This window comes from Bombina bombina, chromosome 3 (assembly GCF_027579735.1).
Source record: "Bombina bombina isolate aBomBom1 chromosome 3, aBomBom1.pri, whole genome shotgun sequence".
In the NCBI taxonomy this organism is placed as follows: domain Eukaryota; kingdom Metazoa; phylum Chordata; class Amphibia; order Anura; family Bombinatoridae; genus Bombina; species Bombina bombina.
In genome coordinates this window covers 747,240,005-747,263,813 of record NC_069501.1, presented here as the reverse complement: position 1 = coordinate 747,263,813, position 23,809 = coordinate 747,240,005, and the positions used below count along the sequence as shown (strand labels likewise).

Below are 23,809 nucleotides of genomic sequence, written 5' to 3'. Positions count from 1 at the left end.
ACCAGGTGCTATCCTGCCCTTTAGACTGTGTGACCAGGTGCTATCCTGCCTTTTAGACTGTGTGACCAGGTGCTATCCTGCCCTTTAGACTGTGTGACCAGGTGCTATCCTGCCCTTTAGACTGTGTGACCAGGTGCTATCCTGCCCTTTAGACTGTGTGACCAGGTGCTATCCTGCCCTTTAAGACTGTGTGACCAGGTGCTATCCTGCCCTTTAGACTGTGTGACCAGGTGCTATCCTGCCCTTTAGACTGTGTGACCAGGTGCTATCCTGCCCTTTAGACTGTGTGACCAGGTGCTATCCTGCCCTTTAGACTGTGTGACCAGGTGCTATCCTGCCCTTTAGACTGTGTGACCAGGTGCTATTCTGCCCTTTAAGACTGTGTGACCAGGTGATATCCTGCCCTTTAAGGCTGTGTGAACATTATTTCCTCAGCAGTTTGTACAGTTGTTACTGAGAGGGCTGCTTTAAGTGTCTGTGTAAAGTAAATAGTTACAAATGTATAAAAACCTATAGGCTGAGGGTTTGATACAATGTATCCATGTAGGTGAGCAGAGCTGGCTGGCTGTGGAAAGTCTATGAGGAAAACAGGGACTTTAAACCCCAAAATATAGCTTCCCTTTTTGTTCCTGGAGACACAAACATTGCAGTATTGTTGGTAGCCCTCATCTGAGCCCCATACCATTTTTGAAGTAAAATAATGCGAAATGGGCGAGAAAATAATTTAGAAGCTAAACTTCTACCCAATTCTCTCTTCACATACTAATATAAAGTTAAAATATAAAGGTATACTCTACACATTTTAAAAAGGTACTAACACACTGGCCGAGAGCAAGAGGACTGATACTCAGAGAAACAGATTCAGAGCTCATGCAACATGTTTCAAATAGAAACTTATGACATATAGCAAATCAATAAATAATACCTCTTAAAAGTTTGTTTTACAGCATGTCTAATATAAGAAGTACATTAAACATGTTAGGGCCATTTTAGTCAGATTTGCTAGACTTAAAGGGACATGAAACCCAACATTTTTATTTCATGATTCAGATAATGCAATTTAAAAAAAACATTTCAATTTACTTCCATTATCTAATATGCTTCATTCTTTAGATATTCGTTATTGAAGAAATAGCAATAGGTGAGCCAATCACACGAGGCATCTATGTACAGCCATCAATCAGCAGCTACTGAGCCTATTTAGATATGCTTTTAAACAGAGGATATCAAGAGAATGAAGTATATTAGATAATATAATTAAATTGGAAACTTGTTTAAAATTGCATTCTCTTTCTGATTCATGAAGGGAAAAATGTGGGTTTTGTGTCCCTTTAAAATAACATGCTATAATGAATTATGTCATGCAATTATTTGGCTATAATGGCCCTTTCAAGCCAAAGTTACAACATACAGTTAAAAATTACTGGGGTTGAACAGATAGAGGTGCAGGGTTTCTATACTTAAAATGTTATCCTCTATCAAATTAGACCATACAATTTTTTGTCTATAATGGGACTTTAAAAAGACAGTTAACTATGAGGTGCGCAATAAATCCCAGGCCTTGCTAACACTTGCGCTAACTCGAAGGTGTATTAAAAACTGTTTTAAATGAACATATATATATATATATATAGTATATATAAATTGTCAGGACAATTGTCTGGGAAAATTCACCATTTTGATATTGTATATTAATCACATGTGTCTGTGCTATATAATATAGGCATAAAAGTATGAAATAAACCCACATGAAACAGTTTTGTTAAAATGATTTATGCTCTTTATATTTATATTCAAAGTTTTATTATTGAATCAGGTGTATTAATCAATTCTGGTTAGCCCTTTATAGTCACAAATATTTTTGTTACGTAATTCCTGTTAACCTGGTCTTATCTGTCGACAATAACACTGGGTCAATCAGGAATCTGGTAATAATATAATTTTCTTATGGTTTGCCATAATTATTATCTTACCTGATTCTTGCCATTCATGCTGAGAATTTAAATAACAAATATTTCTGTTTCTCTATTAAAAAACGCAAGCTACTGCAAATTAAATCATTGAGGCCTAGATTTAGAGTTGGGAGGTAGCCGTGAAAACCAGCGTTAGAGGCTCCTAACGCTGGTTTTTACCGCCCGCTGGTATTTGGAGTCAGTCAGGAAAGGGTCTAACGTTCACTTTGCAGCCGCGACTTTTCCATACCGCAGATCCCCCTACGCCATTTGTGTATCCTATCTTTTCAATGGGATCTTTCTAACGCCGGTATTTAGAGTCGTGGCTGAAGTGAGCGTTAGAAATCTAACGATAAAACTCCAGCCGCAGAAAAAAGTCAGTAGTTAAGAGCTTTCTGGGCTAACGCCGGTTTATAAAGCTCTTAACTACTGTGCTGTAAAGTACACTAACACCCATAAACTACCTATGTACCCCTAAACCGAGGTCCCCCCACATTGCCGCCACTCTATTAAAAATTTTTAACCCCTAATCTGCCGCTTCGTACACCGCCGCAACCTACATTATACCTATGTACCCCTAATCTGCTGCCCCTAACACAGCCGACCCCTACATTATATTTATTAACCCCTAATCTGCCGCCCCCAACGTCGCCTCCACCTACCTACAATTATTAACCCCTAATCTGCCGACTGGACCACACCGCTAATATAATAAATGTATTAACCCCTAAAGCTAAGTCTAACCCTAACACTAACACCCCCCTAAGTTAAATATAATTTAAATCTAACAAAATAAATTAACTCTTATTAAATAAATTATTCCTATTTAAAGCTAAATACTTACCTGTAAAATAAACCCTAATATAGCTACAAAATAAATAATAATTATATTGTAGCTATTTTAGGATTAATATTTATTTTACAAGCAACTTTGTAATTATTTTAACCAGGTACAATAGCTATTAAATAGTTAATAACTATTTAATAGCTAAAATAGTTAAAATAATTACAAAATTACCTGTAAAATAAATCCTAACCTAAGTTAAAATTAAACCTAACACTACACTATCAATAAATAAATTAAATAAACTACCTACAATTACCTACAATTAAACCTAACACTACACTATCAATAAATTAATTAAATACAATACCTACAAATAACTACAATTAAATAAACTAACTAAAGTACAAAAAAATAAAAAAGAACTAAGTTACAAAAAATAAAAAAATATTTACAAACATTAGAAAAATATTACAACAATTTTAAACTAATTGCACCTACTCTATGCCCCCTAATAAAATAACAAAGCCCCCCAAAATAAAAAAATGCCCTACCCTATTCTAAAATTAAAATAGAAAAGCTCTTTTACCTTACCAGCCCTGAAAAGGGCCCTTTGCGGGGCATGCCCCAAAGAATTCAGCTCTTTTGCCTGTAAAAAAAAAACATACAATACCCCCCCCCCAACATTACAACCCAACACCCACATACCCCTAATCTAACCCAAACCCCCCTTAAATAAACCTAACACTAAGCCCCTGAAGATCTCCCTACCTTGTCTTCACCACGCCGGGTTCACCGATAGATCCAGAAGAGCCTCCGATGTCTTGATCCAAGCCCAAGCGGGGGGCTGAAGATGTCCATGATCCGGCTGAAGTCTGGATCCAAGCGGCGGCTGAAGAAATCCATCATCGGGCTGAAGTCTTGATCCAAGCGGGCGCTGAAGAAGTCCATCATCGGGATGAAGTCTTCTATGAAGCGGCATCTTCAATCTTCTTTCTTCCGGAGCCATCATCTTCCAGCCGACGCGGATCCATCCTCTTCTACCGACGCCTACTCGCCGAATGACGGTTCCTTTAAATGACGTCATCCAATATGGCTTCCATCGAATTCCGATTGGCTGATAGGATTCCATCAGCCAATCAGAATTTTCCTACCTTAATTCCGATTGGCTGATAGGATAGAATCCTATCAGCCAATCGGAATTCGAGGGGCGCCATCTTGGATGACGTCCCTTAAAGGAACCTTCATTCTTCAGTTGGACGTCGGAAGAAGAAGATGGATCCGCACTGGAGGTCTTCAAGATGGAGCCGTTCGTCATCCGATGAAGAAAGAAGATGCCGCTTGGATCAAGATGGTTGCCGGTCCGGATCTCCTCTTCTTCCTGGATAGGATGAAGACTTTGGAGCCTCTTCTGGACCTCTTCAGCCGCCGCTTGATAGAAGACTTCAGACGGATTATGGATCGCCAGCCCCCGCTTGGGCTTGGATGAAGATTTCGGAGGCTTGGATCAAGACTTCGGAGGACGGATCGGTGAACCTGGCATGGTGAAGATAAGGTAGGAAGATCTTCAGGGGCTTAGTGTTAGGTTTATTTAAGGGGGGGTTGGGTTAGATTAGGGGTATGTGGGTGGTGGGTTGTAATGTTGGGGGGGGTATTGTATGTTTTTTTTTACAGGCAAAAGAGCTGAATTATTTGGGGCATGCCCTGCAAATGGCCCTTTTCAGGGCTGGTAAGGTAAAAGAGCTTTGAACTTTTTTAATTTAGAATAGGGTAGGGCATTTTTTTATTTTGGGGGTCTTTGTTATTTTATTAGGGGGCTTAGAGTAGGTGTAATTAGTTTAAAATTGTTGTAATATTTTTCTAATGTTTGTAAATATTTTTTTATTTTTTGTAACTTAGTTCTTTTTTATTTTTTGTACTTTAGTTAGTTTATTTCATTGTAGTTATTTGTAGGTAGTTTATTTAATTTATTTATTGATAGTGTAGTGTTAGGTTTAATTGTAACTTAGGTTAGGATTTTTTTTACAGGTAATTTTGTAATTATTTTAACTATTTTAGCTATTAAATAGTTGTTAACTATTTAATAGCTATTGTACCTGGTTAAAATAATTACAAAGTTGCCTGTAAAATAAATATTAATCCTAAAATAGCTACAATGTAATTATAATTTATATTGTAGCTATATTAGGATTTATTTTACAGGTAAGTATTTAGCTTTAAATAGGAATCATTTATATAATAAGAGTTAATTTATTTCGTTAGATTTAAATTATATTTAACTTAGTGGGGGTGTTAGTGTTAGGGTTAGACTTAGCTTTAGGGGTTAATCCATTTATTAGAGTAGCTGCAAGATCCGGTCGGCAGATTAGGGGTTAATTATTGTAGGTAGGTGGAGGCGACGTTGTGGGCGGCAGATTAGGGGTTAATAAATATAATATATGGGGTCGGCGGTGTTAGGGGCAGCAGATTAGGGGTACATAGGTATAATGTAGGTTGCGGCGGTGTACGGAGCGGCAGATTAGGGGTTAATAATAATATGCAGGTGTCAGCGATAGCAGGGGTGGCAGATTAGAGGTTAATACATATAATATAGGGGTCGGCGGTGTTAGGGGCAGCAGATTAGGGGTACATAGGTATAATGTAGGTTGCGGCGGTGTACGGAGCGGCAGATTAGGGGTTAAAAAAAATATGCAGGTGTCAGTGATAGCGGGGGCGGCAGATTAGGGGTTAATAAGTGTAAGGTTAGGGGTGTTTAGACTCGGGGTACATGTTAGAGTGTTAGGTGCAGACGTAGGAAGTGTTTCCCCATAGAAAACAATGGGGCTGCGTTAGGAGCTGAACGCTGCTTTTTTGCAGGTGTTAGTTTTTTTTTCAACTCAAATGGCCCCATTGTTTTCTATGGGGGAATCGTGCACGAGCACGTTTTTTAAGCTGGCCGCGTCCGTAAGCAACGCTGGTATTTAAAGTTGCAGTGGCGGTAAATATGCTCTACGCTCCCTTTTTTGGAGCCTAACGCAGCCATTCTGTGAACTCTAAATACCAGCGGTATTTAAAAGGTGCGGGGGAAAAAAAGTATGCGTAGCTAACGCACCCCTTTGGCCGCAGAACTCTAAATCTAGCCGTGAGTGATTAGTTTCATTAGTTCTAACCTGATAATCATTAAATCATTGTAATTATGTATGTTTATTGATTTGCTTTATTGTAATATTGCTTACTATTTCTAATAATTACTTTAATAAACAATTGGCTAGATTACGAGTTTTGCAGTAAGAGCTGCTTGGTGCTAACTTGCAAGTTATTGCCACCGCTCACTTCCCTATAGCGCTGCTATTACAGGTTTTCATAAACCCGCCATTAGCATTCAATACTGCAGGGTTGAGCAAAATTGAGCTCCATACCACACTCAAATACCAGCGCTGCTTTGAGCTGGTTTTACGTGCTCGTGCACGATTTCCCCATAGAGCTGGCTAAAAAAAAGCTTAACACCTGCAATAAAGGAGCGTAAAGCTACATAACGCAGCCCCATTGATTCCTAAGTGGAAACAACATTTATGTTTACACCTAACACCCTAACATTAACCCAGAGTCTAAACACCACTAATCTGCTGCCCCCGACATCGCAACACCTACATTATACTTATTAACCCCTAATCTGCCGCCCCGATACCGCCGCCACCTACATTACACTTATTAACCCCTAATCTGCTGCCACCTACCTACACTTATTAACCCTTAATCTGCCGCACCCAATTTCGCTGCCACCTACATTACACTTATTAACCCCTAATCTGCCGCCCCCGTTATTAACCCCTAACCCTAAGTCTAACCCTAACCCTAACACCTACTAACTTTAATATAATTAAAATAAATCTAAATAAAAATTACTATCATTAACTAAATAATTCCTATTTAAAACAAAATACTTACCTGTAAAATAAACCCTAAACTTGCTACAATATAACTAATAGTTACATTGTAGCTAACTTAGGTTTTGTTTTTATTTCACAGGCAAGTTTGTATTTATTTTAACTAGGTAGACTAGTTAGTAAATAGTTATTAACTATTTACAAGCTACCTAGTTAAAATAAATACAAATTTACCTGTAAAATAAAACCTAACCTGAGTTACACTAACACCTAACAATTAACTAAATTACAAAAAAAAAAACACTAAATTACACAAAATAAAAAATAAATTATCAAATATTTAAACTAATTACACCTAATCTAATAGCCCTATCAAAATAAAAAAGCCCCCCCAAAATAAAAAACCCTAGTCTACAATAAACTACCAATGGCCCTTAAAAGGGCCTTTTGCGGGGCATTGCCCAAAAGAAATCAGCTCATTTACCTGTAAAAAAATAATACAAACACCCCCCAACAGTAAAACCCACCACCCACACAACCAAACCCCCCAAATAAAATCCTATCTAAAAAAACCTAAGCTCCCCATCGCCCTGAAAAGGGCATTTGTATGGGCATTGCCCTTAAAATGGCATTTAGCTCTTTTTCTGCCCAAACCCTAAGCTAAAAATAAAACCCACCCAATAAACCCTTAAAAAAACCTAACACTAACCCCCGAAGATCCACTTACAGTTTTTGAAACCGGACATCCATCCTCAACGAAGCCGGGAGAAGTCTTTGTCCAAGCGGCAAGAAGTCCTCAGCGAAGCTGGGAGAAGTGTTCATCCAAGCGGCAAGAAGTGGCCCTCCAAACGGGCAGAAGTCTTCATCCAGACGGCATCTTCTATCTTCATCCTTCCAACGCGGAGCGGCTCCATCTTCAAGACATCCGGCACGGAGCATCCTCTTCTTTTTACAGCTCTTCAAGAATTAATTCTCCTTTAAATGACATCATCCAAGATGGCGTCCCTTGAATTCCGATTGGCTGATAGAATTCTATCAGCCAATTGGAATTAAAGGTGAAAACATCCTATTGGCTGATGCAATAAGCCAATATTCTTGAGCTTCATTCTTATTGGCTGATCCAATCAGCCAATAAGATTGAGCTCGCATTCTATTGGCTGATTAAAACCAGGGCCGCCACTAGAAATTTTGGGGCCCCTGACTTAACCATTGATTAGGGCCCCTTGGAACAGGCAATAGAATGTGAGCTCAATCCTATTGGCTGATTGCATCAGCCAAAAGGATTGTTTCACCTTTAATTACGATTGGCTGATAGAATTCTATCAGCCAATCGGAATTCAAGGGACGCCATCTTGGATGAATTCATTTAAAGGAGAGTTCATTCTTGAAGAGCCGTCGAAAGAAGAGTATGCTCTGCGCTGGATGTCTTGAAGATGGAGCCGATCCACGTCGGAAGGATGAAGATAAAAGATGCCGTCTGGATGAAGACTTCTGCCTGTCTGGAGGACCACTTCTTACCGCTTGGATGAAGACTTCTCCCGACTTCGTTGAGGACTTCTTGCCGCTTGTATGAAGACTTCTCCCAGCTTTGTTGAGGATGGATGTCCGGTCTGCAAAATTTTTTAAGGGCCATTGGTAGTTTATTGTAGGCTAGGGTTTTTTTTAATTTGGGGGGCTTTTTTATTTTGATAGGGCTATTAGATTAGGTCTAATTAGTTTAAATATTTGATAATTAATTTTTATTTTGTGCAATTTAGTGGGGGGGGGGTTTGTTTGTAATTTAGTTAATTGTATTTAATTATTATAATTTATTTAATTGTAGTGTAAGGTTAGGTGTTAGTGTAACTCAGGTTAGGTTTTATTTTACAGGTAAATTTGTATTTATTTTAACTAGGTAGCTAGTAAATAGTTAATAACTAGTTACTAACTAATCTACCTAGTTAAAATAAATACAAACTTGCCTTTGAAATAAAAATAAAACCTAAGCTAGCTACAATGTAACTATTAGTTATATTGTAGCTAGCGTAGGGTTAATTTTAAAGGTAAGAATTTAGTTTTAAATAGGAATTATTTAGTTAATGAGAGTAATTTTTATTTAGATTTATTTTAATTATATTAAAGTTAGTGGGTGTTAAGGTTAGACTTAGGGTTAGGTTTAGGGGTGAATAACTTTACTATAGTGGCAGCGATGTTAGGGACAGCAGATTAGGGGTTAATAACAGTAATGAAGTTTGTGGTGATGTTAGGTACAGCATATTAGGGGTTAATAATATTTAACTAGTATTTACGATACGGGAGTGCGGCGGTTTAGGGATTAATGTGTTTATTATAGTGGCGGCGATGTCCAGAGCGGCAGATTAGGGGTTAATAATTTTATTTTAGTGTTTGCAATGCGGGAGGGCCTCGGTTTAGGGGTTAATAGGTAGCTTATGGGTGTTAGTGTATTTTTTAGCACTTTAGTTATGAGTTTTATGTTACTGCTTTGTAACATAAAAGCCTTAACTACTGACTTTCAGTTTATGGTATGGATTTTGACAGTAGGCTGTACCGCTCACTTTTTGGCCGGACAGGCAAAATCATAATACCGGCGCTGTGGAAGTACCATTGAAAATGGACTTTTTGAAACGTTGCGTTACGGACAAAAAAGTGTGCGGTACACCTATAGCTGCATAACTCGTCATACCAGCGGTAGTGAAAAGAGCCATAACGCTGCTTTTTCACTCTTCCCGCAAAACTCGTAATCTAGCCATTTGTTTGTTTATTGATCTGGTCTCAGTTTAATAATTAGACAAATCAGAACTTAAAGATTTTGTGTTTTATATATATTATCCTTTGCAAATTATATAATTCAGAGTGTTATTAAATTGCATACATTGCCCCACCAAAGTTTGTAACCACTATTTTATATATATTGAGTTACATTATCAGAATTGATATAGAAGTTCCATAATATTATTGTCTTAATATATAATACACTTTGCGAGTACACTACTGAAATTATTCACAGCAATAAATATATATATATAAAATCAAGAAGGGCGCAGCTCAATAACTCCAAACTTGAAATGTCTGTAATAGGAGCTTATTAACAGGAAAAAAATATATATTTTTATCTTGTAAGTGTGATTATATGCGCTTTTTTACCAACTTACTAATAAATACTACACTTAGAGAATTTGCGCCACTGTCTCTTCTGCTTAACTATTAACTGGGAAGTGTCTTCTTTTGGATGAGGCTTGTTAACATATTTGTCCCCCAAAATCTTGATCTAGTAAATTGCCTCCGAGTAGGTTAGGTCAAGCTCCAGGACTCCTTTTTGGATGCTGCTTCAGCTTCCCACTTACCCATATTAGTAAGCCAGAACCAAGTATCTCCTGGAATCTCCTTTATAGGTCCTCCTCAACACCAAACACTAGATGCACTGGTATGGAAGGTTGGGTTATTGAATACTTGATCCTCAAGAGTAAAGTTATTATATTTTAATGAAATGTCAACCTTCTAACAAGCAAAACCATAATATTAAAGTTAAGGTCCATTTTGATGAATTAGTGCCCGGTTTTTAAAAACAAGGGCACTTTAATTAATCAAAATTGACATTTTACTGTTTTCTTAAAAAAACTTACCTTTTAATCTTGACAGCAGATCCAGCTTCCTCCACCCGCCGCAAAGCCTCTTCCTGGGTCTAAAATTAGGAATCCGGCTTCCTCCAATCACGGCGTTGAATCAGACACTGATTCCCCCAGGGGGGAAGCCGTAATTGGAGGATGACCTAGCCATCATTTCTGACATCAGAAATGGCTAGCGATGACCGGAGGAAGCTGCAATCAAGTTTAAAAGGTATTTCTTCACAACGAGTGAAACGTAAATTTTGATGAATTAAAGTGCCCCTATTTTTAATCAAATTTTTAAAAAACAGGCACTTTAGCATCAAAATTTACATTCACTTTAAACAGCACCTGCAGCCAATCTAGAGCTGATACAGGAGTAAGTCACAGGAAAGTGTAGGGGCAGTGGAAAGCTCCAGAGTTGGAGCTGCATTTGGTTCTTTCAGATGGAAGGATACAATTTCATATAGTTAAAGAGAAATTAAACCAAAACATTTCTTGCATGATTCAGATAGAGCATACCATTTTAAACAACTTCACAACTTACTTCCATTATCAACTTTGCTTAATTCTCTTAGTATAAATTATTGGAAGTGCAGCAATGCACCACTGGGAGCTAGTTAAATACACTGCATAACCAATAACAAGAGCAATCTATGTTCAGCCACCAATCAGCAACTAGCTCTCAGCTCCTATGTCTACCTAGGTTTCCTTTTCAACAAAGAAAACCAAGAGAACGAAGCAAATTAGATAATAGAAGTAATTTAAAAAAATGTTTATTGCTTTTTTATTTACCAAATGGTGAGCATTTCGTACACTATTTATACAATTAGAATCTGTTATATTTAGAGTATGTTTACTGAATTATATATAATTATTTCAGGTATTTTATGTTTGTTGTGTAGTAACATATACATAAGAAATACATCAATAACTAATTCAAAAATAAAAACGCAGTTGTGTTCATAATACTCCTCTTTATTAAGCTATTTGTTGTTGGGGGGTTTTAAGATAGTGGATAGCTTACTAGCATGTGCCCATCATTATTACTTCTGCTATGTACAGCCACAGACTGATATATTATTTATACACAAGTATAATTACATAAATTCTTTTTTGTAACATGTATTCCCTTACTATTAAGACATAGCTATATATTTGAAATCCCTGCAACAGATTACCCAGCAATATGTTGCACGCTTCTGCTACAGCAAGTAATAGAGATAAGGTTTATAGAGGAACAATTTATCATTATCATCTAATAATGTTAACCTTGGCAGTTTTATATCATCAGATTTGATATCATTTAGCAAATGAGACAATCTTTACATGCAAAAAATGATCCCATATTATTAAAGGCCACTGTAAGTAAATATTTTCTATGCCTGTTACTAACTAACTACCCCAAATACGCTTTTTATCAATAGCATTTCATTAACATATCTCTACCGTATATCAGAAATTTTGTCTGCAAATTTAATTGTTTTCCAAACCCACTCTGTGGGTATCCTTTGCTCTGTATCAATCCGTTTACAATACCTAGGTTTCAAAATGGCGCTTTAAACACAAAGTTATTGGTTTAAGTATTTTGAACATGCAGTGCTGAAAATAGTGGGCAGGATAACGTGACATCATCGGCGAATAAAAGATATAACTTTTAGAACGTTATGAAACTTCGTTTTGGAGAAAATATAGGTCAGTAGGTTTTAATTAATGTTTATTAACTTTAATATGTTAGTTGTTTAGCTTAAACATTATAACAGAAAGTAATCCTTTAAGTAAATTATAGGGCCTGTGAAGAAAAAAAACATGATAAGTTTTTCAAAGGTAAATAATATTTCAATCAAATTGTTTAACAAATTATACCAAGAAGTATTTGCATTATAATGTACATTTAGAGCATTTGCATTACTCATTTTTGCTGACTATGGGCCAGATTACGTGTCACACTATTTAGCGCTTTCTCTTACGCTCAAACACCGCTAGAAGTAAATATTTAACCCGCTCGGGTTAGCATACGTATTACAAGTTGATAGTAACTTCAGGATTGTACAAAAACTCCTTCTCTTGAGACTTTAATGGAGAGAGCAAACTGGGGAAAAAAACTAACACTTATTGCTCACGTGCTAACCCGACAGGAGTTAAACCAACAGCGCTAATCCGAAAGTAGTAATTATTTTATATTATTATTCACATAGAAGAAAATGTTCTATTTATTTTAAAATATATATTTCTATAGATCTTCAGAACAAAGGAGATGCCTCAAAGTGTAATATTGTCATTAAATTAGATCAGTTATCCTCAAACGTAACCCTCCAGAGGTTTTGGAACTACATTTCCCATGATGCTCAGCCAGCTGATATGCTGGCTGAGCATCGTGGGAAATGTAGACCCAAAACCTCTGGTAGGCCAAGTTTGAGGATGTCTGAATTATATGGTACATAGAGAACAAAAGATCCCACTCACATATTAATGAGCACTTATAACAAAGAACAAATATGGCAGACCATGTCTTCAGAGTTGCCCAGAAAGCTCTCCTCTGAGTTTAGGAACTGTGTGTCAAACAGCTGAGGATGTTGCTTCACTCTATTCTAAGTATACTATCAGCTTTTTATGGGATTTCTGCAAAAGTGCTTAAGAAGCAGCTATGTTTATCCGAGAAACACCGCGCTGAATACTGGCAGACTGTCTCACAACACCTTAGATGGCGGTGACCAGTGTGTGTGTGTGGGGGGGGGGGGGAGTAAGGGCGGAAATGAAGCTGTTTAGGAGGGGTCAGGGAGTGGGAGGTGTCAGGTGGGAGGGTAATCTCTACACTAAATCTAAAATTACCTTACACGCTGCCTGATTAACCCCTTCACTAACAGGAATATTAGAGTATGGTGTGCAGCTCAAATAGCGTCTTTATTTACCAAAAAGCAATGATAAAGTCATGCATGTCTGCAGTTTATGAACAAAGGGGATCCCAGAGAAGCTTTAAGAAATCCTTTGTGTCATGATTGCACACGCAGTATGTGAATAATTTTAGTGAGATACCTAAACTTTGTGAAAAGTTAACCATTTTTTTTAAATGATCGCATTTGGCGGGGAAATTGTGACATGAAATATACCAAAACAGGCCTAGATCATTATCGTAGGTTGTCAACTTAAAAAAATAGATAGTTTTGATAGGTCAAGCAAAACAAAAAAAACACTATTTTTATTTAAGTGGAGTGATAGGAAAAATAGTACAAATTCTCCAGCATTTGGGGTGTTTTTCTATGAAATTCTAGTTAGCAAAGGGGTAAAAAAAATTGTTTTTCTTGATTTCATGCATTTGAGGGGAAAGGGCTCCAAAGTATATGTAAATATGTGTATATGTATGCTTATACATATATACACATAAAAACATAAATACACATGTATACATCTATATTTATATAAAACATATGGATATGTGTATATATATGTATGTATCTACATATATACACATTGAAACATAAATATACATGTATACACATATATAAATATGTATATATACAGACATACACATGTGTGTATGTATATATATATATACAATATAGCCATTTCCATTCAAATACCTTGTCATATACCTTTTAATCTCTAACTTTTTAAAAAAATATTTATATGAATAATTTTTATTAGATAGTGTATATAGGAGTATAACACTTTTTATTTTAATGTATTTATTTTGTGTTTGGTGCAACCTTTTTTAGCCCTAATCCTTTACGAGAAGACTTCAGTAACCCGACGAGAGCAAACTACATTTAGCTTCAACTTGTAATATGAGCGCAAGTTAGTGCTGGTGCAATATTTCAATATTGCTCTCGCTCTAACATTAGCGCGTCACTTGTAATCTAGTCCTATGAGTTCAACACCTGATAAGGAGTTTAAACACAGAGGAAAAGTCTCATTCGAGAGCCGCAAGAATTGCAGCTCTTGAGCAGGAAACCTTTAGTGTGCCAATCAGGAGGAGCAGTTGCATGACCTACCAATCACCAGCCTTTTTTAGCTCATGAGTTACAGTTTTTGCGGCTGAGAGCAGGACTTTAGACCTTGTAAGGGTTAAACTAATAGCTAGGGTTGGTAATGAAAAAATGACATGTTCTAATAAGAGCATATGATATTTGCTTTAGAATGCTGCTTTAACTGTTCATACTAGGGGGCCTATTTAACAAAGGTCTGTCGGACCTGATCCGACAGTGCGGATCAAGTCTGACAGACCTCGCTGAATGCAGAGAGCAATACGTTCTCCGTATTCAGCATTGCACCAGCAGCTCTTGTGAACTGCTGGTGCAACGCCGCCCCCTGCAGATTCGCAATCAATCGGCCGCCAGCAGGGGGTGTCAATCAACACGATCGAACTCGATCGGGTTGAATTGTGGCAATGTCTGTCCGTCTGCTCTGAGCTCTTTAGACTGCTGCTTCATAACTGGTGTTTGTGGACGGGGCTTCAAGCTTGATAGATATGCCCCTAGGTGTAGTTTACAATAATCTATATAAAGTACAACCCCATTTGACTGAAACATATGGTAATAAAACCGGAAAATATTATCACAGTCCTCCCCAAAGATAAAACAAGGCACAATAGGTAGGTAGTCTTCATGTGTTTAAAGGGACACTAAACCCAATTTTTTTTTCTTCTTTCATGGTTCAGATAGAACATGCAGTTTTAAGCAACTTTCTAATTTACTTCTATTATCAATTTTTCTTTGTTCTTTTGCTATCTTTATTTGAAAAAGCAGAAATGTAATGTTAGGAGATGGCCCATTTTTGGTTCAGCACCTGGGTAGAGCTTGCTGATTGGTTTGCTACATTTAGCCACCAATCAGCAAGCGCTACCCAGGTTCTGAACCAAAAATGGGCCGGCTCTTAAACTTCCATTTTTGATTTTTCAAATAAAGATAGCATGAGAACGAAGATAAATTGATCATATGAGTAAATTAGAAAGTTGCTTAAAATTGCATGCTCTATCTGAATCATGAAAGAAAAAAAATGGGTTTAGTATCCCTTTAAATAACTGTATGGTGGCAGTTTAACAATCATTATTTTGAGTACTAGATGACAGCAGTATTTCCACAATGCATAACATAGTTCAAAGGGATCTGCAAAATTGCTGCCATCTAGTGTTACAGACAAGTGCACCCTCCTGAGTCAGCCTACCTGTGTTTTAACAATGGATACCAAAAGAACAAAGTACATTTTATAATAGAAGTAAACAGGATTTTTTTTTTTTTTTAAGAAAATTTTGAGGTTTCATGCCCCTTTAAAATTTTGGGGTTTCAGCCAATAGAATGTGAGCTCAATCCTATTGGCTGATTGGATCAGCCAATAGGATTGAAGCTCAATAGTATTGGCTGATTGCATCAGCCAATAGGATTTTTTCACCTTTAATTCCGATTGGCTGATAGAATTCTTAAAGGAACATTCATTCAGCAAGAAGATGTCGATTGAAGAGGATGAAAAAGTAGTCTCCAGCTGTGGTGAATAAATTACCTTTATTTTACATACAGGCACCAGTAAAGCAACGTTTCGGGCTAACAATAAGCCCTTTCTCAAGCCTGACATTTAATGAGTAAAACAGTGTTTAAATAGCCATAATGGCGCCAAGTGATTGTGATAATTGCGTTAATATCGCCATCTAGTGGTGAAAAATACACATTACTTATATAAAAAGTCTACAACAATTTGTTACAATTTATGTGCTACAAAGTTAACAGTGTATATACTAGAAAATACAATACCTAGCAATTCCATATAAATGATTAAAATGTGACATCATAAAACTACAAACATATATACAATATAATATAAATATAAATTCAGTGTAAAAAAATATTCTGCAAAAATTATACCATTCATAAATATTCTTTATGTTGCAAATTTCATCTATAAAGATTCCATCCATAAAAACACAATCAATGCATTTCTTGAAAATTAGTATGTGTAAGAAAATCCTAAAAGTAAATTCCCACATACACCAATAAGTCAAAAAATAATAAAACAACTTATTGAAAATTCAGTATATTAATGGGTTAATTTCCAATTCATACATAGTGCTAAGTCATTAACAGATGTTAAAACATAACCCATAAAAAATAATAAAGAAAAAAGAAAAAAAAAACAGAATCTTAAACACATAGGTAAAGTAGATCAAAGGAGCACACACAAAAACCAACCTATCTTTTTTGTTTCTCTCTTCCTTTACTATATTGGGCATAGGACTATTGGATCTTAAAATAATGTTTTGTTTCTCCTTATGTACAAGGTCAACAGGATAACCCCTCTGTATAAATTTCTCTGACATTTGTTCCAATCGTGTCATTTTTAAATCAGTATCAGACACAATACGATCTACTCGCAACAACTGACTTTTAGGTATAGCTTTAAAGGTAGAAGGTGGATGAAAGCTGTTAAATAACAAAGTGTTATTTTTATCTGTAGGTTTAGAATAAATATCAGCCCTCAAACCATGTTCACCTTTATAGATACGTGTCCAAACATTGAATAGATTGTTCATTCCATGTCAGATTGAATTTAATACCATTGACTGATCTATTAAGATCATCAATAAACAAAAATAGGGATCCAATGTCGCCATACCATATGCCAAACACATCGTCAATGAACCGCCACCATATGGCTCCAAATTTCTTAAACAATAAATGTTCATATACAAACAACTCTTTGAAATTGTTCATGAAGATGTTGGCATAGGTTGGGGCAACATTGGATCCCATGGCAGTACCCTTTCTTTGAAAGAAAAATTCATCCTTAAAAAGTAAGTAATTCATGTAAAGTATAACCTCCAGTAATCTTAGAAAAAATTGTATTTGAGCCAAATTGTATTTCTTATTACACTTCAAAACTGTAGCTACTGACTCAATCCCACTTGTATGCTTAATGGAAGTGTACAAACTTGATACATCAAGTGTGAATAAAATTATTTTGTTACTTTGTAAATCAAGCTGCTCAAGTTTTTTTTTAGAAAATCATAAGTATCCTGAATGTAAGATGAAGATTTGACCACATAAGGTTGCATTGGGATTGAGTCAGTAGCTAAAGTTTTGAAGTGTGATAAGAAATACAATTTGTCTCAAATAGAAATTTTTCTAAGATTACTGGAGGTTATACTTTACATGAATTACTTCCTATTTAAGGATGAATTTTTCTTTCAAAGAAAGGGTACTGCCATGGGATCCAATGTCGCCCCAACCTATGCCAACATCTTCATGAACAATTTCGAAGATTTGTTTGTATATGAACATTTATTGTTTAAGAAATTTGGAGCCATATGGTGGCGGTTCATTGACGATGTGTTTGGCATATGGTATGGCGACATTGGATCCCTATTTTTGTTTATTGATGATCTTAACAGATCAGTCAATGGTATTAAATTCAATCTGACATGGAATGAACAATCTATTCAATGTTTGGACACGTATCTATAAAGGTGAACATGGTTTGAGGGCTGATATTTATTCTAAACCTACAGATAAAAATAACACTTTGTTATTTAACAGCTTTCATCCACCTTCTACCTTTAAAGCTATACCTAAAAGTCAGTTGTTGCGAGTAGATCGTATTGTGTCTGATACTGATTTAAAAATGACACGATTGGAACAAATGTCAGAGAAATTTATACAGAGGGGTTATCCTGTTGACCTTGTACATAAGGAGAAACAAAACATTATTTTAAGATCCAATAGTCTTATGCCCAATACAGTAAAGAAAGAGAGAAACAAAAAAGATAGGTTGATTTTTGTGTGTGCTCCTTTGATCTACTTTACCTATGTGTTTAAGATTCTGTTTTCTTGTTTCTTTTTTATTTATTATTTTTTATGGGTTATGTTTTAACATCTGTTAATGAATTAGCACTATGTATGAATTGGAAATGAACCCATTAATATATTGAATTTTCAATAAGTTGTTTTATTATTTTTTGACTTATTGGTGTATGTGGGAATTTACTTTTAGGATTTTCTTACACATACTAATTTTCAAGAAATGTATTGATTGTGTTTTTATGGATGGAATCTTTATAGATAAAATTTGCAAAATAAAGAATATTTATGAATGGTATAATTTTTGCAGAATATTTTTTTACACTGAATTTAATTATGTTTGTATTTTTATGATGTCACATTTTAATCATTTATATGGAATTGCTAGGTATTTTATTTTCTAGTATATACACTGTTAACTTTGTAGCACATAAATTGTAACAAATTGTTGTAGATAGACTTTTTTATATAAGTAACGTGTATTTTTCACCACTAGATGGCGATATTAACGCAATTATCACAATCACTTGGCGCCATTATGGCTATTTAAACACTGTTTTACTCATTAAATGTCAGGCTTGAGAAAGGGCTTATTGTTAGCCCGAAACGTTGCTTTACTGGTCCCTGTATGTAAAATAAAGGTCATTTATTCACCACAGCTGGAGACTACTTTTTCATTTGGATTTATTTAGGCTTGGTAAGCCTTCTCCGTGCTCCTGTGAGTAGTGGGTGCTGTATTTAATTTGATTGAAGAGGATGCTCCGCACCGGATGTATTGAATATGGAGCCGCTCCGCGCCGGATGGATGAAGATAGAAGATGCCGTCTGGATGAAGACTTCTGCGGGCTTGAATGAAGACTTTGTCCGCTTGGATGAAGACATCTGCGGGCTTCGATGAGGACTTCTGCCGCTTCGTTGAGGATGGATGTCGGGTCTTCAAAACTGTAAGTGGATCTTCGGTGGTTAGTGCTAGGCTTTTTTAAGGGTTTATTGGGTGGGTTTTATTTTTAGATTAGGGGTTTGGGCAATTGAAAAAGACCTAAATGCTTTCAGGGCAATGGGGAGCTTAGTTTTTTTTAGATTAGGCTTTAATTTGGGGGGTTGGTTGTGTGGGTGGTGGGTTTTACTGTTGGGGGGGTGTTTATATTTTTTTTACAGGTAAAAGAGCTGATTTCTTTGGGGCAATGCCCCGCAAAAGGCCCTTTTAAGGGCTATTGGTAGTTTAGATTAGGCTAGGGGTATTTTTTATTTGGGGGGAGGGCTTTTTTTATTTTGATAGGGCTATTAGATTAGGTGTAATTAGTTTAAATATCTGATAATATCTTTTTTTATTTTGTGTAATTTAGTGTTTGTTTGTTTTGTAATTTAGGTAATTGTAATGAATTTAGGTAATTTATTTAATTGTAGTGTAAGGTTAGGTTTTATTGTAAGGCAGGTTAGGTTTTATTGTACAGGTAAATTTGTATTTATTTTAGCTAGGTAGTTAGTAAATAGTTAATAACTATTTAGTAACTATTCTACCTAGTTAAAATAAATACAAACTTGCCTGTAAAATAAAAATAAACCCTAAGCTAGCTATAATGTAACTATTAGTTATATTGTAGCTAGCTTAGGGTTTATTTTACAGGTAAGTATTTAGTTTTAAATAGGAATTATTTAGTTATTAATAGTAGGTTTTATTTAGATTTATTTTAATTATATTTAAGTTAGGGAGTGTTAGGGTTAGACTTAGGTTTAGGGCTTAATAAATTTAGTTTAGTGGCAGCGACGTTGGGGGCAGCAGATTAGGGATTAATAAATGTAGGTAGGTGGCAGCGATGTTAGGGGCGGCAGATTAGAGGTTAATAATATTTAACTAGTGTTTGCGAGGCGGGAGTGTGGCGGTTTAGGGGTTAATATGTTTATTATAGTGGCGGCGATGTCCGGAGCGGCAGATTAGGGGTTAATAATTTTATTTTAGTGTTTGTAATGCGGAAGGGCATCGGTTTAGGGGTTAATAGGTAGTTTATGGGTGTTAGTGTACTTTTTAGCACTTTAGTTATGAGTTTTATGTTACGGCGTTGCAGCATAAAACTCATAACTACTGACTTTAGAATGCGTCACAAATCTTGGCGGTATAGGGTGTACCGCTCACTTTTTGGCCTCCCAGGCAGACTCGTAATACCGGCGCAAATGAAGTCCCATTGAAAAAAGACTTTAGGCAAATTGCGTAAATTCATTTGCGTTAAGGCCAAAAAAGTGTGCGGTGCCCCTAAACCTGCAAGACTCGTAATACCAGCGGTAGTGAAAAAGCAGCGTTATAAGGCTTAACGCTGCTTTTTCACTCATACCGCAAAACTCGTATTCTAGCCGTATGATTTTTAAAAATATAATTGTTAAATTCTAAATTACATGGAATCTTATTTTGGGTCACATAGAGGAACAAGAAAAAAAAAAGATAGCCCAAAATCAATCATTCTTTCAATCGAATGTGACAAGTTTTGTTTTATATAATTTGTGTAATTTACCATAAAGTACCTGTATAATACTGTATTATATCTGCAATGAAATATTTATTTACATAGACAAAAACAACAACAAAAAAAACAATCTAATATATTACATGTATCAACATTTAGTGCAGAATGAATGTACTCTGCATGTTAACAAGGCTGTATGACAAAAACTACACTATCTAATGAATGTACCTATACAAATCTAAGCAATGTCATGAAACATGTATATTTTGCTTTTCTTGTAATTCAGCTGAAATGGCACAATATAAATTTATAATATAAACACTATTATTTTATATCCTTTCTTGATAGCTTCAATACTATTTTTTTTCTTAAATAGCCCATTTCCAAGTTTACAATACTGATATACATAAACATATATTGGTGACAAACTTTTTAACTGAGAAGATGACCATCACTAAACACTACAATTACACAATCTTTCTGAAATATTTGGCACAATCCTAAAATATTTATTTGTATTTCCAACTTTATTTGGGTTAGATATGTCTGCAAACAGTGGTGTCCTTTTAGCAATATGCCCAAAGTGTGAAAACAGATGGATTACATTAGCAATGTAGTGAAATTGGTATATTCTAATATTTATCTGTAAAATATTAATGAGGACAAAGACTAAGCTGAATTTGGTATCTGCTTTTCTCATTTTATTATAAAACATTTGCTGACAAGTTTCTGCAGTGTCTAAGTTTTCACACCTTGATGCTTTTTTTTTTTTTTATCATATCAGCAACGGACAATGTTTCTGCGTTACAGAGAAACTCCATCATTTTTGCTCTTTACCGAGTACCTTCTGTATCCCACTGCAGAAAGTAAGTTAAAGTTTAGAATCATATATCACACTTTGATATCTCAAAGCAATAAGATAATTGGTATAGAATCAATGTAAAAAAAATTACTTGTGTGAAAAGAAAAGCTGTTCTCATCTAATTTATAAAATTGAAACAAATAGTTGTGATTCGTCTTCTTATTTTATTACATTACTATTGTAATCCATCCATTTCCCCTTTTAATGATAAGTAATTTCATACCAAGCAAATGGAAAGGTAATATTCCCTTGGGATGATGTGAACATCAACTACATATCTTGTCTAAACTACTGTGATTCCAGTTTATTGTTGGAAAACAATATTTGAAATTACACAGGATAAATATATATATACAGTATATGTATATTTGTATATATATATATATATATATATATATATATATATATATATATGTGTGTATACAATAACTGTGCTTAACCACTACATTGCTGAAGAGACCTCTATGCATTAAAGATAGGATTATTCAGCACCAAAAGGGTTAATAAAATGTTTGTCAGTTTTTTGTAGGCTTGCCTTGAGATTGGATCTGTTCAATGTGTGTGTTTTTTTTATCTACACAATTCTAATTAGCATGTACATTTTATACATAACAATACACATTGCAGAGAATACAATACTATTCTGTTAGTAACCCCAAAATATGGCTTTTTAAAGCAGGATGAAAGAGAATTTTCCATCTCTTTACAACAGAAAATTATTTCAAAGCACAGAAACCAGCTTGTGCGTATTTTACAACAATGAAATGATTATCACAACAAAACAAGTGCAGTGAATTATAAAAGCAATCACAAAATGTTCATTTGGTTTTCTGCATGTGCCCACAACGTAAAAAGGTAACCATACTTCAATATTATAAAATATACAATCATAGGGAATGGATAAGTAAAGATACCATACCACAAAGCTATGCAACCACTAATCCATTTTGTTTTTTAGCTAATACATTCCAAATTATAAGGTCCAACGCAATTTTATGGCAAGGTTCACTGACCAAGCAAGACAAGGAATAGTTGTTGGCAGTGAATTAATACATTCCAAAGAATGGTCCAGAGGAATGGACACATTTTGCTTTTTAAAATTAAATTTTAAAGTATTTTTTAAAATTATAGAAAAAAAGTAACATCCTCCAACAATATAATAAGTTGATTCTATAGCACTTCCATCTACACAGTATAGGTCCATTTCAGATTTTCTGTATCATACTAGAGTTTCAGGTAATGTATCTGGATTGTCTGTGGACAAAAGTTCCCAAATTTGCCATCTTTCTCTTTGCCACTCCTGCCAAACATGATCAGTCAAGTGCTTATTGTTCTGATTGCTAGCTGTAGTTTTTGGTAAAATCTGTCTATTTTGAACAGACTGATCAGGAGATGGTATCTCTCCCAGTTGTGCTCCAGCAACCAACTCAGACCGTGGCAATTTCCATAAAGACTGTTCTGGTGAAAATACTGGTGTTCGAGGAGTCTGTGATGCACTTTGCTTTAATGGACCAGGGTAGGGGGGAGGCAGTCTAGTACTGTGTCCACTGACATCCACATGCTGGAAATTCAAAGCTTTTGGTTTATTTGAATGGCAGGCTAATGTGGGATCCTCCACAGTAAAATCTGTAGTGTTTGAGGTCATTTGTTGCTCAGATCTTAACTGTGTGAGGTCTAAGCTTTTCTTTCCTGTGTCTATTTGAGGAGTGCTGCAAGCACGTGCCACTGGGATGTGTGGACGAGATTCAGGGATGTCATTAGATGTATGTGTTCTTCGGATATTTGGTTTTCCGTTGTCTAACACTGTTACTGAGTTTTTGCACGTTGGCCAATTACTTTGAGAAAGCACATTCTGTGATTGTACTTTGTTACTGCTTTCATGGATATCGCCATATGACCCTGTTGAAATGTAAGAAGAAAAAAAATAGTAAGTTCAATATAAAATGCACATTTTAGGAATAAGTCAAACCTTATATTGGTACTATTTTGATTTTGATACTATTTTCTGTGAGTTACACGTGCAAGACATTTGCCACCCAGATTCCCCCCCCCCTCCAAAAAAAGTTATTATTTTGTGTGCTAGTATATATTTTGTAAATACTGCAATAATACACTTTGAGCCAGATTACAAGTGACACACTCATTTTTTTCCCCACTCACACGCAAATACCGCTCCAAGTAAACTTTTAATGTGAGCAGGTTAGCCCAAGCATTACAAGTTGAAAATAAATTATTTGTGTGCACGAGCAAAGCCCGATGTGTGCTAACTTTATGGGCTTCGGATATTGCGACTGCATTAACTTCTCTCAACGGACTTCAATGGAGCACGCTTTCTAAAAAAATAAAAATAACGCTCATCACTCAAGCACTAACCCAACACCACATTATACCTACAGAGCTAAACCCAAAGGTAGTTATGAATATTTTACATTAAAATGCTCTTCACATAGAAGAAAATGTTCTTTTAATTTTTAAATACATATTTCTATATAAATAT

General features: G+C 35.6%; 1 protein-coding gene across 1 annotated transcript in view; it reads right to left on the bottom strand.

Annotated features, from left to right (window-relative positions):
- Positions 1-20,523: 20,523 nt before the first annotated feature.
- The window catches only part of ARHGAP6 (Rho GTPase activating protein 6), a 454,435-nt gene continuing 451,149 nt past the window's right edge, over positions 20,524-23,809 (bottom strand). Inside the window, 1 exon segment of the mRNA XM_053707592.1 lies at positions 20,524-23,211. Coding sequence (XP_053563567.1) covers positions 22,532-23,211 — 680 coding nt within the window. The 3' untranslated portion in view covers positions 20,524-22,531.